This window comes from Bos javanicus, chromosome 18 (genome assembly GCF_032452875.1).
Source record: "Bos javanicus breed banteng chromosome 18, ARS-OSU_banteng_1.0, whole genome shotgun sequence".
NCBI classification, from domain to species: domain Eukaryota; kingdom Metazoa; phylum Chordata; class Mammalia; order Artiodactyla; family Bovidae; genus Bos; species Bos javanicus.
In genome coordinates, this window is record NC_083885.1 from 40047430 (window position 1) to 40064041 (window position 16612).

General features: G+C 39.9%; 1 protein-coding gene across 1 annotated transcript in view; it reads left to right on the forward strand.

The window, feature by feature from the left end:
• The window catches only part of HYDIN (HYDIN axonemal central pair apparatus protein), a 465600-nt gene that overhangs the window by 197859 nt on the left and 251129 nt on the right, over window positions 1–16612 (forward strand). The window contains 2 exon segments of the mRNA XM_061387844.1: window positions 3294–3495; window positions 11177–11360. Of these exon segments, the coding sequence (XP_061243828.1) occupies window positions 3294–3495; window positions 11177–11360 (386 nt within the window).

Sequence of the window (16612 nt, forward strand, 5' to 3'; positions counted from 1 at the left end):
TACTATTTCCATCCTACCACATTCACCTGACCCTTCTTTCATTTTATTGGTTTCTTGTATATCTTTCCAGTGTTTTTATACAAATAGATGCAAACTTGAATTCATATTCTTATTTTCCCACCTTACACAAAAATAACATACTATTGGGTTGGCCAAAATGTTCATTCGAGTTTTTCTGTGTAATATGTTATGAAAAAAACTCCTTTTGGCCAAACCAATATGTATATTGTTCTAAACCTTGATTTTTCCACCTAACTGTATATCTTGGAGCTCTTTTCTTTTCACTAGGTACTTTTTAATCCCTGCACAATATTCCACTTTTAGGTGTAACACAGATTTTTTAACCAGCCTTCTCTTGATGAATGCTCTGTTTTTTTCCACTTTGTTGTTATAAGAAACAATACTGTAAGGAATACTCTTCATCTTGTTCTGAATTATCTATATGATAAATTTCTAAAAGTGGGCCATAGGATAGTTTTGTAGTTTGGTTCTAGTATTTGATTCTTTGTGAGTCTGCTTCTATTTTTGTTGTGTATGCTGTTTTTAACTTACAAAGCATTGTTTCTTTGCATGTCTGGTTATGTTTGGCTTTTAAAAAAAAAATGTTGAACAATTTGAAACATTGGATCAGGTACCTTACTCTAAAGAGAAATGAGTTCTTTTGTCCAGGTTTCTAAGGACAAAACCAGTTTGTAACAACCAAAATCAAGGTTTAAAGTCCTCTAAAAGACATAGGCAGTTCCACCATAATAGTTTTTTTGTGTGTTAACCTCTCCCTTCGATAGGCTTAGGACTTGGATTTCTATGTCTCTTGCCCCCTTCAGAATGATATCTTCTTTGATGAATGATGAAAGAATGATGAAATCAATTAGTATGAAATCAATTAATACATGAAAAGACATTCAACATCATCTATAATTAGTTAGTTATTCAGTTGCTCAGTCGTGTCTGACTCTTTGTGACCCCATGAACCACAGCACACCAGGCATCCCTGTTCATTACCAACTCCTGGAGTCCACCCAAACCCATGTGCATTGAGTCGGTGATGCTATCCAACCATCTCATCCTCTGTCGTCCCCTTCTCCTCCTGCCCTCAATCTTTCCCAGCATCAGGGTCTTTTCAAATGAGTCAGTTCTTCACATCAGGTGGCCAAAGTATTGGAGTTTCAGCTTCAACATCAGTCCCCCCCAGGGCTGATCTCCTTTAGGATGGACTGGTTGGGTCTCCTTGCAGTCCAAGGGACTCTCAAGAGTCTTCTCCAACACCACATTTCAAAAGCATCAATTTTTCTGCACTCAGCTTTCTTCACAGTCCAACTCTCACATCCATACATGACCATGGGAAAAACCATAGCCTTGACTATACAGACCTTTGTTGGCAAAGTAGTATCTCTGCTTTTTAATATGCTGTCTAGGTTGTTCATAACTTTCCTTCCAAGGAGTAAGTGTCTTTTAATTTCATGGCTGCAATCACCATCTGCAGTGATTTTGGAGCCCCCCAAAGTAAAGTCAGCCACTGTTTCCACTGTTTCCCCATCTATTTGCCATGAAGTGATGGGACCAGATGCCATGATCTTAGTTTTCTGAATGTTGAGTTTTAAGTCAACTTTTTCACTCTCTGACTTTCATCAAAGGCTCTTTAGTTCTTTGTTTTCTGCCATAAGAGTGATGTCACCTGCGTATCTGAGGTTATTAATACTTCTCTCGGCAATCTTGATTCCAGCTTGTGCTTCATCCAGCCCAGCGTTTCTCATGATGTACTCTGCATATAAGTTAAATAAGTAGGGTGACTGTATACAGCCTTGACGTACTCCTTTTCCTATTTGGAACCAGTCTGTTGTTCCATGTCCAGTTCTAACCGTTGCTTCCTGACCTACAAAGAGGCAGGTCAGGTGGTCTGGTAGTCTCATCTCTTTCAGAATTTTCCACAGTCTATTGTGATCCATAATTAAGAGTATGCAAATTAAAGCAACAAGTTTCCAGTCATCAGTTAAATTTAACTCATCAAAAAGCTTAAAAGTTGACAAGAATGCATATCTTTTTTGGAAAGGAAGTACATGAAAATATTAGCAGTTCTTTCCTCTAAAAAGCAGGCCTAAGGTTGAGTGAAGGAGGAGAAGATGTGTTCTTTTCATGGTATGTGCTGTTTAGTACTTAAATTTTTAACTTCATGTATATATTTTTTAAATAAAAATGTAACATTTTAGAGGCAAATGCCTAGATACTTAACTTTTTCTTTAAACTTTGGGAAACATTTTGATGTGGTCAAAGTAATAGGGCCTAAAAAACGTTTGCACTATATAAAGGGCTATCAGTTTACTAAATACCTGTTCAGTTCATATAGTTGTGAATTTAGCAGAAATATTTGCTAAAAAAAAGTCCAAGTGATTAGACCTTCTGAGTTCTAATTAAAATGGTAGCAGCACAGATCAACAGACATTCATGATATTTAAGGATTTCCTTTTTCTACCTTGGTGTCAGAGTAAGGTACTTGCTGTGACATTGCAGAGATCACATAAAATAAAAGTCTGTAACTTGTGTCTTCTTGGAAGCCCAAGGACTTTCATATTCCTAGACTCAAGGCAGTTGATGCATCCTGAATGAAATCAAACTTAAATTACTATGCTGAATAAAGGTGTTCTTAACATTAAAACATTTAAAGTTTTAACCAATACTTTGGTCTTTCTATTTTTTCTTTTTCGTGTAATCACTGTCCAGGCATAAGTATGTATGTATGTGCATGTGTGTTTCATTTCATTTTTGTTTTGTTATAATTACTGTTGTTGGAAATATGGTTCCTTTTAAATAGTCAGTTTTCTGTTAATGAAGTTATTAATGCTGCCTTTCTGATCCCCTTTGTTTGGACTTAGATCCTCTCATGCTGAGCAGCTCTTCCCAGATGTACTTGGTGCAGTTAATTTAAGAAATCCAGTTTATGCTTGGAATAAAGATGAGGCTAATAGTTATAATTCTAGAACTCAGGTGCCCTCATGGTCAGGTTGTTGGATTTTAAACTATTATAAAGAAGTAAAATTGGTAGCACTTACCACAATTCATATTTTATGTATTCTTTTTACAGTAATCAAGAAAGATAGTTTATTTCTCTGTAATTGTACCAAACATAACAATTCAGATTTCTGATCACGTCTTATCTCTGACTGACAGGGAAGAGGGGAGAATGAAGTGTGTAATGCTTGTGCAGTATTCCGTGACTTCACCATGGGGGAAAATAGCTTAGTAGCATAGTTCTAGAATAAATCTAAAAGTGCATTTATACTTTGTTAATATTCTAGGTGAAAAAGTGTTTATATGTCTCTATGGAGCTGCCGTAGACATGAACATAAGGTTGGACAAGAATTCCTTGATCCTTGAGAAAACTTACATATCTCTGGCCAATCAGCGAACTGTAACTATTCACAACCACAGTAGCATCATTGCCCATTTCCAGTGGAAGATATTTGCTACCCAGGAAGAGGAAGACCAAGAAAAGTACAGGTTTGTAAGAAAAATCACTACCCATATAATTTGAAGGAACATGAAACTTAGTTATGAAAATTCTTTGGCTTTTGTGGTAAGTTTCTAACCAACTCAAGCAATGTCAGATGTATTATCATTTGGGTCCAGTATACAATGCCCCTTGTTTCATTTAAAGAACCCAGACTGAACTATGTGAAACACATTGTCTGTCCTCAGTTAATCTTATCCTGCTTATGTTAATAATTTGTCAGTAGCTGCTTTCCTGAATTTTAAAGACCAAATACATCATTCTTCACTATTCTCTCAAAACAAATCTTCATGTCTTTATTTCTTTTTATACCCTAACCAGATCAATCAGTTTTTATAGGGTTTCTAAAAGTAATCTCTTTTGGATTGGGATCATTGTGGACTACTTTTTTCCCAGTGAAAAGAAACTTTCAGAAAAGACAAAGAATGGGGGAAATGAAGGCTTAGATATAATGGCTTTAATAATTTCAGTTTTAGTAGCATTGCTCAATCCTCACTAACTGTATAACTTAATAGAGGTTTCTTGTTGGTATTTTAATCTGCTGCTTTTTAAAATGATACTTCAGGCAGTGGAGAAAATTAATAAAATGGAAAGCCAAACTTTTAATTAATCTCATCACTGTTAAATTTTTAGTATTTCTCTTTTTTACTGAATCTATCATTGACTCTTTTAAACTCCATTTGCAATTTTAGCTTCCCCCATCCTCCCTGAATTACCACTTTTGCTGCTTTCATTGGAATTTATTTCAATCTTTTTTATTTGCCTCTCCATTTTCATTAAAGATTAGGCCCAAGAAGCTTCAAAGCTCTGTTCAACACCAAGTTAGTATGTGATAAAAATAAAAAGTCTTAGGTCTGCGGAGACCAGGCAGAAATCCCCCAGCGAGCTGTCCCTGATTGAATCAGAAGGAGCGGTGACAGTGATAGGACACCGCGGACCAGAGGCTTTGTCATCCAGACAATGAGCTTTAATCACCGCATTGCCACTGTGCCACCTTTAAAAGTGAGAAAAGAAAAGCCTTTCCTGCCTAAAAACTTCATGTTGCCTCACAGCATAGAAACACCAGTAGTTTAAAAAGGCAAGAGGAGACCTCTTGTCCATTGCTTCATCAGTCCTGATTCTTCAGCTGACATGTATGTACCAACAATCAGAATGGTCCAGGTATGTTCAAAGATAAAAAACAGAGCAGGTACAAATGCAGAAACAGCAGTAAAGCAGTGTTTCAGTACCCTCCTTGTGCTGTGGGCATAATCTTTTGGGGAGAAAAGAGTATGCACTATCAGAGAAGAAGTGTTAGTTGGTGGCTCAGTCATGTCCGACTCTTGGCGACCCCATGGACTGTAGCCCACCAGGTTTCTCTGTCCATGGGATTCTCTAGGCAAGAATACTGGAGTGGGTTGCCATTCCCTTCTCCAGGGGATCTTCCCAACTCAGGGATCAAACCCGGGTCTCCTGCATTGCAGGCAGATTCTTTGCAGACTGTCTGGGCCACCAGGGAAAATCATCAGAGGGAAAGCCAGCTTTAATTTCAACTATGTCTTTGTGTTTGACCAAATGTATAGGATGTGACTGATGCCATGCCTATGTCCAAAAGATATGTAAGGAAGTTATTCAATAGTGAAACTCAGGAAAAATTCAAACCAATTGCTGCCAGAAATTCGAAGAGATTATAATTTTAACCACACGTGAATGGACATTTCTACCCTCCCCCACACTTCTTGTCCCCGCAAACACTCATGGCCCTATCTGTAATATTATCTTTGAGGCTTATTCTTCCTTTTCTTTTGCATTGTCTCCCTTGCTCTTTCTGTTAGATCCTCCTGGCTGTTTTTGTTCATTTGTTTGTTTGTTTTGTTTATTTGTTTGCTTTTTTTGTAGCAAGGAAACAATATAATAGAGCATTTTAATGATCACAATTGGAAGCCCAAATTTATCATCGTGGATCATACCCCTTCCTTAAACGATGAACTTGAAAAGTGGCTTCAGATGGCTAAATAAGAATGTTTTGCTGTGTGTGGGTGACACACAGCAACATAACTCATATTGCTACAAACTGGATTGGTTGGTCTTAGTGAAGAATGGATTGAATTTTCTGCCCCATCCCCTCTTCCTACCCTTCTCTTAGGGTAAGAGGCCTTATCTCTTATTTGACCAGGTATCTCTTCTCTCCCATGCCTCTCTTGTTCCTTGATACATTCCCAAGCATGCCACCAAGTTTCATATTATTAGCCATGGACTCTTGTCCTAGACTAATGGGCAACAAAATGCCCATCATCTCAAAAAGCAAAGAAAAAGGCTCTTCTTTACTGAACGTCTAGTTCATATCTTTGGATAGGTGCCCCTTTCATGGATGGCTGTACTCTTGCTGTGAGTGTGGATCCTCTCCTCCTCTGTGTAACAAACCCTTAGCTTGTCTCTTAGGCTCACATCAGCAGCAGATCAAGCAGAATGTTCTTGGATAGCTTGCTTATGGGCCAAGGTTTGCTTGTTCCTAAGAAACAGGAAAGGTCCATCTAGTCAAGGCTATGGTTTTTCCTATGGTCATGTATGGATGTGAGAGTTGGAATGTGAAGAAGGCTGAGCGCCAAAGAATTGATGCTTTTGACTGTGGTGTTGGAGAAGACTCTTCAGAGTCCCTTGGACTGCAAGGAAATCCAGTCCATTCTGAAGGAGATCAGCCCTGGGATTTCTTTGGAAGGAATGATACTAAAGCTGAAACTCCAGTACTTTGGCCACCTCATGCAAAGAATTGACTCATTGGAAAAGACTCTGATGCTGGGAGGGATTGGGGGCAGGAGAAGAAGGGGACGGCAGAGGATGAGATGGCTGGATGGCATCACTGACTCGATGGATGTGAGTCTGAGTGAACTCCAGGAGTTGGTGATGGACAGGGAGGCCTGGCGTGCTGCGATTCATGGGGTCGCAAAGAGTCGGACACGACTGAACAACTGAACTGAACTGAAGAAACAGGAGTGAGATCTTTAGCTTCTGGCATAAATTCTCTCGTGAGCTCCCCAGGAAGACCAGTGCAAGAATCCCTGGAATAATCTTTTTATGTTTCTCTGCTACTGCTAGTGGTGAGCGAGCTCTTTTTTCTCCTCTTCCTTCAGTAACCTCTGTAGTTAAGGTGTAGAGAGAAAGCTTGACTTCTGTCCTGAACTTGCAACACAGGTGGTCTAAATGGGCCTTAGGCATACTTTAGGAGACTCACGTTTCCCTTTGCAGCATCCCAGTGACTTAAGATTTTAAAACTTCAGTGTAGATTTTAGGTGAATTCAAGAGTCTTCTCACTGCTTTCCAGTTATAACATGGCTTAAAACTCATCCCAAGGCATTCATCTAAGGGGCTGAAAATTGCTGCATGATCACTTCGAGAATTCTAATCCCTTTAGTATTATGGACGTCTTCAAGGTCCTATTCCAGCCATCATAGTTTCTTGTTCTCCAGCATCTTGATGCTGTGCCTGAGCAAAGGCACATCTGAGCCCTCTACCTTTCTGGCAATTTATCACTTTCATTCTACAAAGGAAGTCTTCCTCTCTGCCTTCCAAAACATGTTGGTATGAACCTTAGGACACACATTCAGATTTGGGGACCTCAAGCTAATCTCAGGCTCCAGACTCTGACAATGGTGATATCATTTCCCCTAGGAAGAAGTTCTGAACTTTTTTTTTTTCCATTTTTTTGAACATTAGGAATCAGATATAAGAACCTTTGAAAATGATATTTTGGTTCTCTCTCTTTTCTGACATTTTTCTAGGAGTTACATAAAATTAATCCCTTCAAAAATTGAGACTGAATTCATTCCTCCTTACTTCCTCTATCTTGGCCTTAGGGATTATAAAATATCCTACAAGATACTTCCATCCTCATTCTCATCACAGTTTATTATTTCCAGAGACACAGCATGGGCTTTTGAGGATTTCTGCTCCCCATTTCTCCGTCAAGGTCATGGCCATTCTGTCAATAACAGCTGCTCTGGTTCTGGATTCACTGTGTACAAGAACACAGAATCCTCAGTGGAGCCCCCCGCCCCGAAAGTGATTAGCATGGGTGTGTTCCAAAGCATTACAGTGTTGGAGATGACACATTTCTCTAAATAAATCAGTTGTATTTTGGCTTTCAGCCTACCACCCAGGTAGTGATAAATTTAATCTCAGTTGTGTTGGGGAGCTCTTCCAGGTGGCGCCAGTGATAAAGAACCCGCCTGCCAATGCAGATTAGACATAAGAGACTCCGGTTCGATCCTGAGTCAGGAGGATCCCCGGGAGAAGGAAATGACAACCCACTCCAGTATTCTTGCCTGGAGAATCCCATGGACAGAGGAGTCTGGAGGGCTACAGTCCATGGGGTCACACAGTCAGACACGACTGAAACGACCTAGCACAACACTCCCTTTCCTAGTCATATAAGAACCTAAAGACTTGAGTGGTACTTGGTAAACAGGAAGAGAACCTCTAGTACTCCATTTATGACAGGCATCACAGAGTTATTAATACTCTCTGTCCAGTATCACACAGTCCATTTGAAGTTGGATGGCTCCATCCTTTCCATACCAGGTGTGGAGGGGAATGTTTTTGCCAGCCATGATGGCTGAGGTTCTTAGTTTTTAATCTTGGCATTCAATTACCACCTCTTGGGATGCTGCAAAGGGTCAGGTGCAGGTCTCTAGGAACCCAAGATGAGAGGGCAGCACTGGTTCAACACTACTGTACTTGAGACACACTGTACTCCCCACTGAGTATAGTTCGCTGACTGAACCATAGTTGATGCCTGAAGGTGATGGATGTTGGGCTACCAGACCATTTGCAAAATGGGTTAAATCCATGATTTTACTGAAAGAGAAGGCTAGTGTATTGTTACATTCTGTGATGAGAGGCATCTTCATCTGAAAAACAGAACACCTCTGAGTGCAGGAGCCAATGAGTATCAGCCAGACAAGATGGCATAACAATAGACTGAGGTATATAGAAGTCCGTGTTGGAGTCAACCCAGCTCACAGTGGTGTGACACATTCCCTTCTTACATTCAGCCATGGCTGTAATTCTGTATAGATGGCAGAGAGGATGACAGCTGGTGTCCTCACCGCCCCCCCGACCCCGCCACTTCTCATTATACAGTGGTCACTGACTCAAGAGTCCCAGCAGTGTGGGAGAAAAGCAGCATTTTTGTGTTGTCCTCCTTTGTTTCCTGGTGTAAGGGTTGAGTTCATCATCCTCCTCAATTCATAAAGCATTATTGTCTTTGGTCCACACAAGGCGTTTTATCCCCACACCTCACTCCCATTAACCCTCATATATAAATGTAATATATATGAGTCCCATTATTTGTTAACCAATACTTCAATCTGGTACATCAAATTTACCCACATTTTTTGTGTTATTACAAGCACTTTGGTGAACCTCTTTGTTGCTCTTTATTTACATTCATGATTGTTTCTTTAGGATTTGTTCCTAAGGAATCAGATCAGATCAGATCAGATCAGTCGCTCAGTCGTGTCCGACTCTTTGCGACCCCATGAATCACAGCACGCCAGGCCTCCCTGTCCATCACCAACTCCTGGAGTTCACTCAGACTCACATCCATCGAGTCAGTGATGCCATCCAGCCATCTCATCCTCTGTCATCCCCTTCTTCTCCTGCCCCCAATCCCTCCCAGCATCAGAGTCTTTTCCAATGAGTCAACTCTTCGCATGAGGTGGCCAAAGTACTGGAGTTTCAGCTTTAGTATCATTCCTTCCAAAGAAATCCCAGGGCTGATCTCCTTCAGAATGGACCGATTGGAACTCCTTGCAGTCCAAGGGACTCTCAAGAGTCTTCTCCAACACCACAGTTCAAAAGCATCAATTCTTTGGTGCTCAGCCTTCTTCACAGTCCAACTCTCACATCCATACATGACCACAGGAAAAACCATAGCCTTGACTAGATGAACCTTTGTTGGCAAAGTAATATCTCTGCTTTTTAATATGCTGTCTAGGTTGGTCATAACTTTCCTTCCAAGGACTAAACGTCTTTTAATTTCATGGCTGCAGTCACCATGTGCAGTGATTTTGGAGCCCAGAAAAATAAAGTCTGACACTGTTTCCACTGTTTCCCCATCTATTTCCCATGAAGTGGTGGGACCGGATGCCATGATCTTCGTTTTCTGAATGTTGAGCTTTAAGCCAACTTTTTCACTCTCCACTTTCACTTTCATCAAGAGGCTTTTGAGTTCCTCTTCACTTTCTGCCATAAGGGTGGTGTCATCTGCATATCTGAGGTTATTGATATTTCTCCTGGCAATCTTGATTCCAGCTTGTGTTTCTTCCAGTCCAGTGTTCCTCATGATGTACTCTGCATAGAAGTTAAATAAGCAGGGTGACAATATACAGCCTTGACGAACTCATAGATATGTATTAATAAATTCCACCTGGAGGAATACATGATTTCCTCTCTTCCTGTGGACTGAGCTGCCTTTAATTTGCCTTGACCTGCCCAGCAGTATAGCACGATGGCTGCTTTGGTTACCTTGTGTCCCATCAAGCAAGAAAAAGGGAGCACACGATGCTTTCTTCACTGGGACCAGAACACACTGAACCCACTTCTTCGACTTCTTTATGCTGTGTGACCAAAGGACCCTGAACACTGAAGTTATTTTAGAAAGAGTTATTTGACATTGCTGAGCATATGGTTTGCATGAAGTCAGTTACAAAATAATTGGGGCTGGGGCTGGATTTAAGTGACCCTAGCTTCTCACTCAGTATTCACATTACTAAATAATGTCTCTCACCACTGGTAATACCAGAAAAATGCTGGGAAAATGGTCATGTATCCTGGCAGGGCTTGAAATTCAGCCTTCAGATGAAGTCACAGACACAAGGAGTTATGTGAGCATACCTTCAGTAATGAATAGACGGTCGTGAAGGCTGCTTTTCTGACTTATCACAAGGGATGTGAAGATCTAGAGAGAGAGAGAAAGAGAAAAGATGTGTCTCCACTTAAAGTCTGAGTATTTTATAACTTGATAGCTTGGCAACTGCCTGGGGTTCATATAGGGAGAAAACTGGCATTTCTTGAGCAACTGCTTTGTTCCAAGAATTACCCCATGTCCCTGATCATATTTAATTCTCAACATATTTTTATGATGGAGGATCTCCTATTCTTTCCATTTTGTTGATGATGGCACTGAGGCTTAGAGGGTTTAAGTAACTCCTGAAGTCACAGAGTGAGTAAATAGAGAGTGGAATTAGTATCAAAACCTAGTCTTTGCTGGCTCCAGATTCTGTAGGTAATAATGGCTAGGAAAGATTTCAAGCTAAGCAAGTTTAGAAGAAACAAAAAATTTCCCTTGAAGTATGAGAGGCAGGGTAGATGTTAAATATTGAAAAAGCATCCTGGAAAACACAATTACCTAGAGGAAAATATTTGTGCAAATATCTGTAAGGGCTCAGGAGTAAGCATATGAGCATTGAGTAGGATAGGAAGCCTGGGGTACTTCTTGAAGGAAACAAACTGAAGTTCTTGAGAGGATGAGGTATAAGGTCTCTCAACTGGTATATTACAGTCTCAGGCAAGGAAGGACACCCCAAGGTCATGGGTGAGACTATTCACAAGAGGATGGGCTGGAGGAGAGCCCTTTACTTCATGGAAGTACCTCATAAATCTCATGTTTCTTCTTCTTTTTTTTTTTTTTAGGGTCTGTGATGATCTTAGCAAAAAGGAAAAGAGTGAGACTGATGAGTTTCTTGAGGAGTGCATTATTGATTCTTCTCTCCGACAACGTCTTTCCATTCTCTCCCGAACTTTTGAGAATCAGAGAAAGCTGGTTCAGGCAGACAGCATGCTCTTCTTGAATACCATTTTCACTATTGAGCCTCTGGTAAGCAAATAAATACAATAAACCTTGCAATAAATGTAGTGGGGAAGAGGGCTTAATGTGATGTGAGTACTCACTCTGAGATTGATAACGGTGTGATCCAAGAGCGTAAAGATTCCATCTGAGGGACCTCATTGTCATTATGTGCCAGTGGTTAATGGTTAGAACACTCAGAGGTGACATTTATAGAGGTCACACTCTATGCCCCAGTTGCTGATAAGCACTTCATACATGATACCTACTTTATCTCATTTATATATATATATATATATATATATATATTATTATCAGCTATAATTAGTCTCCCATTCTATAGATGAGGAAATTAAGAGTTAGAGAAATTGGATAACTTACTCAAGGTCAAGCAATTAGTGTTAGTAGTTAGAAATTTATCCCTGATTGGCCTCACTCTAGAGCAGGGTTTCTCAACGTCTTCACTATTGACATTTGGGGCTGGATAATTCTTTGTCCTGTATACTGCAGGATATTTTAATAGCAGCTCTGACTTTTACCCATTGGATACTAGTCGCAAGAACCAAATCTCCATCCAGATGTCAGATGTCCTCTGGTGGGCAAAATCATTTGAGTGGAAAACTGTTTTGTCCTTAATTCACTCAATAAATACTTATTGACTGCATGTTCTGTACCAGGCACTGTGTACTGGGCATTGATGAACAAAACAGACATTGTCCTTGACCTCACTGTCTAACTACTGAGACCTGAGCTAGAGTTAGAACAGAATCTGTCTGATTCCACAGACTAAATTCTCTTTTTTTTTAAGGTATGCAATGTAGTGAATTGATATTTCTATAGATGGTACTCCATTTAAAGTTATTATAAATAATGACTATAATTCCCTGTGCTGTGCAATATATCCTTGTTCCTTATCTTTTTTATACACAGTAGTTTGTATCTCTTAATTCCATACCCCTATCTTGCGCCTCTCCACTCCCTCTTCCTACTGGTATCCACTAATTTGTTTTCTATACCTGTGAGTCTGTTTCTATGTTGCTGTATATATTTGTTTTATTTTTCAGGTTCCACATGTAAGTGATAACATAGTATTTGTCATCCCCATCTGACGTATTTCACTAATCATAATACTTTCTTGGTCTATCTACTTGTTGCAAATGGCAGAATTTCATTCCTTTTTATGGCTGAGGAAAACAGAATGGGAAACACTAGAGATCTCTTCAAGAAAATTACAGATACCAAGGGAACATTTCATGCAAAGATGGGCACAATAAAGGACAGAAATGGTGTGGACCTAAGAGAAGCAGAAGATATTAAGAAGAGGTGGCAGGAATACACAGAAGAACTGTACAAAAAAGATAATCACGATGGTGTGATCACTCACCTGGAGCCTGACATCCTGGAATGTGAAGTCAAGTGGGCCTTAGAAAGCATCACTACGAACAAAGCTAGTGGAAGTGGTGGAATTCCAGTTGAGCTATTTCATATCCTGAAAGATGATGCTGTGAAAGTGCTGCACTCAACATGCCAGCAAATTTGGAAGACTCAGCAGTGGCCACGGGACTGGAAAAGGTCAGTTTTCATTCCAATTCCAGAGAAAGTGAAAGTGAAGTCGCTCAGTCGTGTCTGACTCTTTGCGACCTCATGGACTGTAGCCTATCAGTCTCCTCCATCCATGGGATTTTCCAGGCAAGAGTGCTGGAGTGGATTGCCATTTCCTTCTCCAGGGGATCTTCCTAACCCAGGAAATCCGCATTTCCTGGGTCTCCCGCATTGCAGGCAGATGCTTTACTGTTTGAGCCAATGCCAAAGAATGTTCAACTGCTGCTGCTAAGTCACTTCAGTTGTGTCCGACTCTTAGCGACCCTATTAACTACAGCCTACCAGGCTCCTCCGTCCATGGGATTTTCCAGGCAAGAGTACTGGAGTGGGTGCCATCGCCTTCTCTGAAGAATGTTCAAACTACTGCACAATTGCATTCATCTCACACGCTAGCAAAGTAATGCTGAAAATTCTCCAAGCTAGGCTTCAACAGTATGTGAACCGTGAACTTCCAGATGTTCAAGCTGGATTTAGAAAAGGTAGAGGAACCAGAGATCAGATTGCCAACAACTGTTGGATCACATAAAAAGCAAGAGAATTCCAGAAAAACATCTACTTCTGCTTCATTGGCTATGCTAAAGCCTTTGACTGTGTGGATCACAATAAACTGGAAAATTCTGAAAGAGATGGGAATACCAGACCACCTGACCTGTCTCCTGAGAAATCTGTATGTAGGTCAAGAAGCAACAGTTAGAACCAGATGTGGAGCAACAGTCTGGTTCCAAATTGGGAAAGGAGTGCATCAAGCCTGTGTATTGTCACCCTGCTTATTTAACTTATATGCAGAGTACATCATGCGAAATGCCAGACTGGATGAAACACAAGCTGGAATCAATATTACCACGAGAAATATCAATAACCTCAGATACGCAGGTGACACCACCCTTACAGCAGAAAACAAAGAGGAGCTAAAGAGCCTCTTGATGAAAGTGAGAGAGGAGAGTGAAAAAGCTGGCTTAAAACTCAACATTCAAAAAACTAAGATCATTGCATCCAGTCCCATCACTTCATGGCAAATAGATGGGGAAACAATGAAAACCATGACAGACTTTATTTTCTTGGGCTCCAAAATCACTGCAGATGGTGACTGCAGCCAGGAAATTAAAAGATACTTGCTCCTTGGAAGAAAAGCTATGACCAACCTAGACAGCATATTAAAAAGCAGAGAGATTACTTTGCCTACAAAGGTTTGTCTAGTCAAAGCTATGGTTTTTTCAGTAGTCGTGTATGGGTGTGAGAGCTGTACCATAAAGAAAACTAAGTGCTGAAAATTGATGTTTTTGAACTGTGGTGTTGGAGAAGACTCTTGAGAGTCCCTTGGACTGCAAGGAGAGCAAATCAGTCCATCCTAAAGGAAATCAGTCCTGAATATTCATTGGAAGGATTGAAGCTGAAGCTCCAATACTTTGGCCACCTGATGCAAAGAACTGACTCATTGGAAAAGACCCTGATGCTGGGAAAGACTGAAGGCAGGAGGAGAAGGGGACGACAGGATGAGATGGTTGGATGGCATCACCGACTCGGTGGACATGAGTTTGAGTAAACTCCGGTGTTGGTGATGGATAGGGAAGCCTGGCGTGCTGCAGTCTGTGGGGTCGCAAAGAGTCAGACACTACTGTGGGACTGAACTGAACTGTATTACACGCCACACAACACCACATCTTCTTTATCTGTTTGTCTGTTGGTGGAATTAGATTGCCATAGATTAATTGACTGTAGGTGTGTGGGTTTTTATCTGGGCTCTCTATTCTGTTTCATTGATCTGTATGTCTGCTTTCTATTCAGTTTTATTGATCTATGTGCTGGTACCACACTCTTTTGTTTAGCTTTTTAGTATGGTCTGAAGTCAGGGAGTGTGATACTTTGAGCTTTGTTCCTTTTTCTTGAGATCACTTTGGTTATTTGGGGTCTTTTGTGGTCCCAAGTAAGTTTTAGGTTTACTTGTTCTAGTTCTTTGAGAAATGTCATGGGTATTTTAATAGGGATTATATTAAGTCTGTAGATTGTTTTGGATAATATGGCCTTTTTAACAATGTTATTTCTTCTAGTCCATGAATACAGGATACTTTTCTACTTATTTGTATCATTTTCTATTTCTTTTTTTTTTATTCTGTTTTTTTTTATTTTATTTTTAAACTTTACAATATTGTATTAGTTTTGCCAAATATCGAAATGAATCCGCCACAGGTATACCTGTGTTCCCCATCCTGAACCCTCTTCCCTCCTCCCTTCCCATACCCTCCCTCTGGGTCGTCCCAGTGCACCAGCTCCAAGCATCCAGTATCATGCATCGAACCTGGACTGGCGACTCGTTTCATACATGATATTATACATGTTTCAATGCCATTCTCCCAAATCTCCCCACCCTCTCCCTCTCCCACAGAGTCCATAAGACTGATCTATACACCAGTGTCTCTTTTGCTGTCTCATACACAGGGTTATTGTTACCATCTTTCTAAATTCCATATATATGCGTTAGTATACTGTATTGGTGTTTTTCTTTCTGGCTTACTTCACTCTGTATAATAGGTTCCTGTTTCATCCATCTCATTAGAATTGATTCAAATGTATTCTTTTTAATGGCTGAGTAATACCCCATTGTGTATATGTACCACAGCTTTCTTATCCATTCATCTGCTGATGGGCATCTAGGTTGCTTCCATGTCCTGGCTATTATAAACAGTGCTGCGATGAACATTGGGGTACATGTGTTTCTTTCCCTTCTGGTTTCCTCAGTGTGTATGCCCAGCAGTGGGATTGCTGGATCATAAGGCAGTTCTATTTCCAGTTTTTTAAGGAATCTCCACACTGTTCTCCATAGTGGCTGTACTAGTTTGCATTCTTATCAACAGTGTACCACTTGTAAAAGAGTAAAACTAGAACACTTTCTAACACCATACATAAAAATAAACTCAAAATGGATTAAAGATCTCAACATAAGACCAGAAACCATTTTCTGTTTCTTTATCTGTGTCTTTAGTTTTCAGAGTATACGTCTTTCAATTCCTTCATTAAGTTTATTCCTAGGTATTTTAATCTTTTTAATGCAATTGTAAATGGACTTGTTTTCTTGATTTCTTTTTAAATTGTTCATTATTAGTGCATAGAAAAGCTACAGATTTCTATATATTAATCTTATATTCTATAATGTTACCAAATTCATTTATTAGTTCTAGTAGTTTTATGGAAGAGATTTTAGGATTCTTTTTATATAGTATCATGTCATTTGCAAATACTGACAGTTTCATTTCTTCCAATTTAGATTCCTTTTGTTTCTTATCTGATTTCTGAGGCTGGAACTTCTAATACTATGTTAAATAGAATTGTCAAGCGTGGGCATCCTTGTCTTATTCCTGATTTTAGAGAAACAGCTTTTAGCTTTTTACCACTGAGTATTATATTAGCTGTGTATTTATTGTAAATGGGCTTTATTATGTTGAGATATGTTCCCTCTATACCAACTTTGTTCAGAGTTTTTATCATGAATGACAATTGAATTTTGTTGAATGCTTTTTCTGAATCATTTGAGAAGTGATCGTGTGGGGTTTTAACCTTTGTTTTGTTAATGTGGCATGTCACAGTGATTTATTTGTTTATATTGAACCATCCCTTCATCCCTGGAACAATCCCACTTGATCATGATGTATGATCCTTTTTATATATTGTTAAATTTGGCTTGC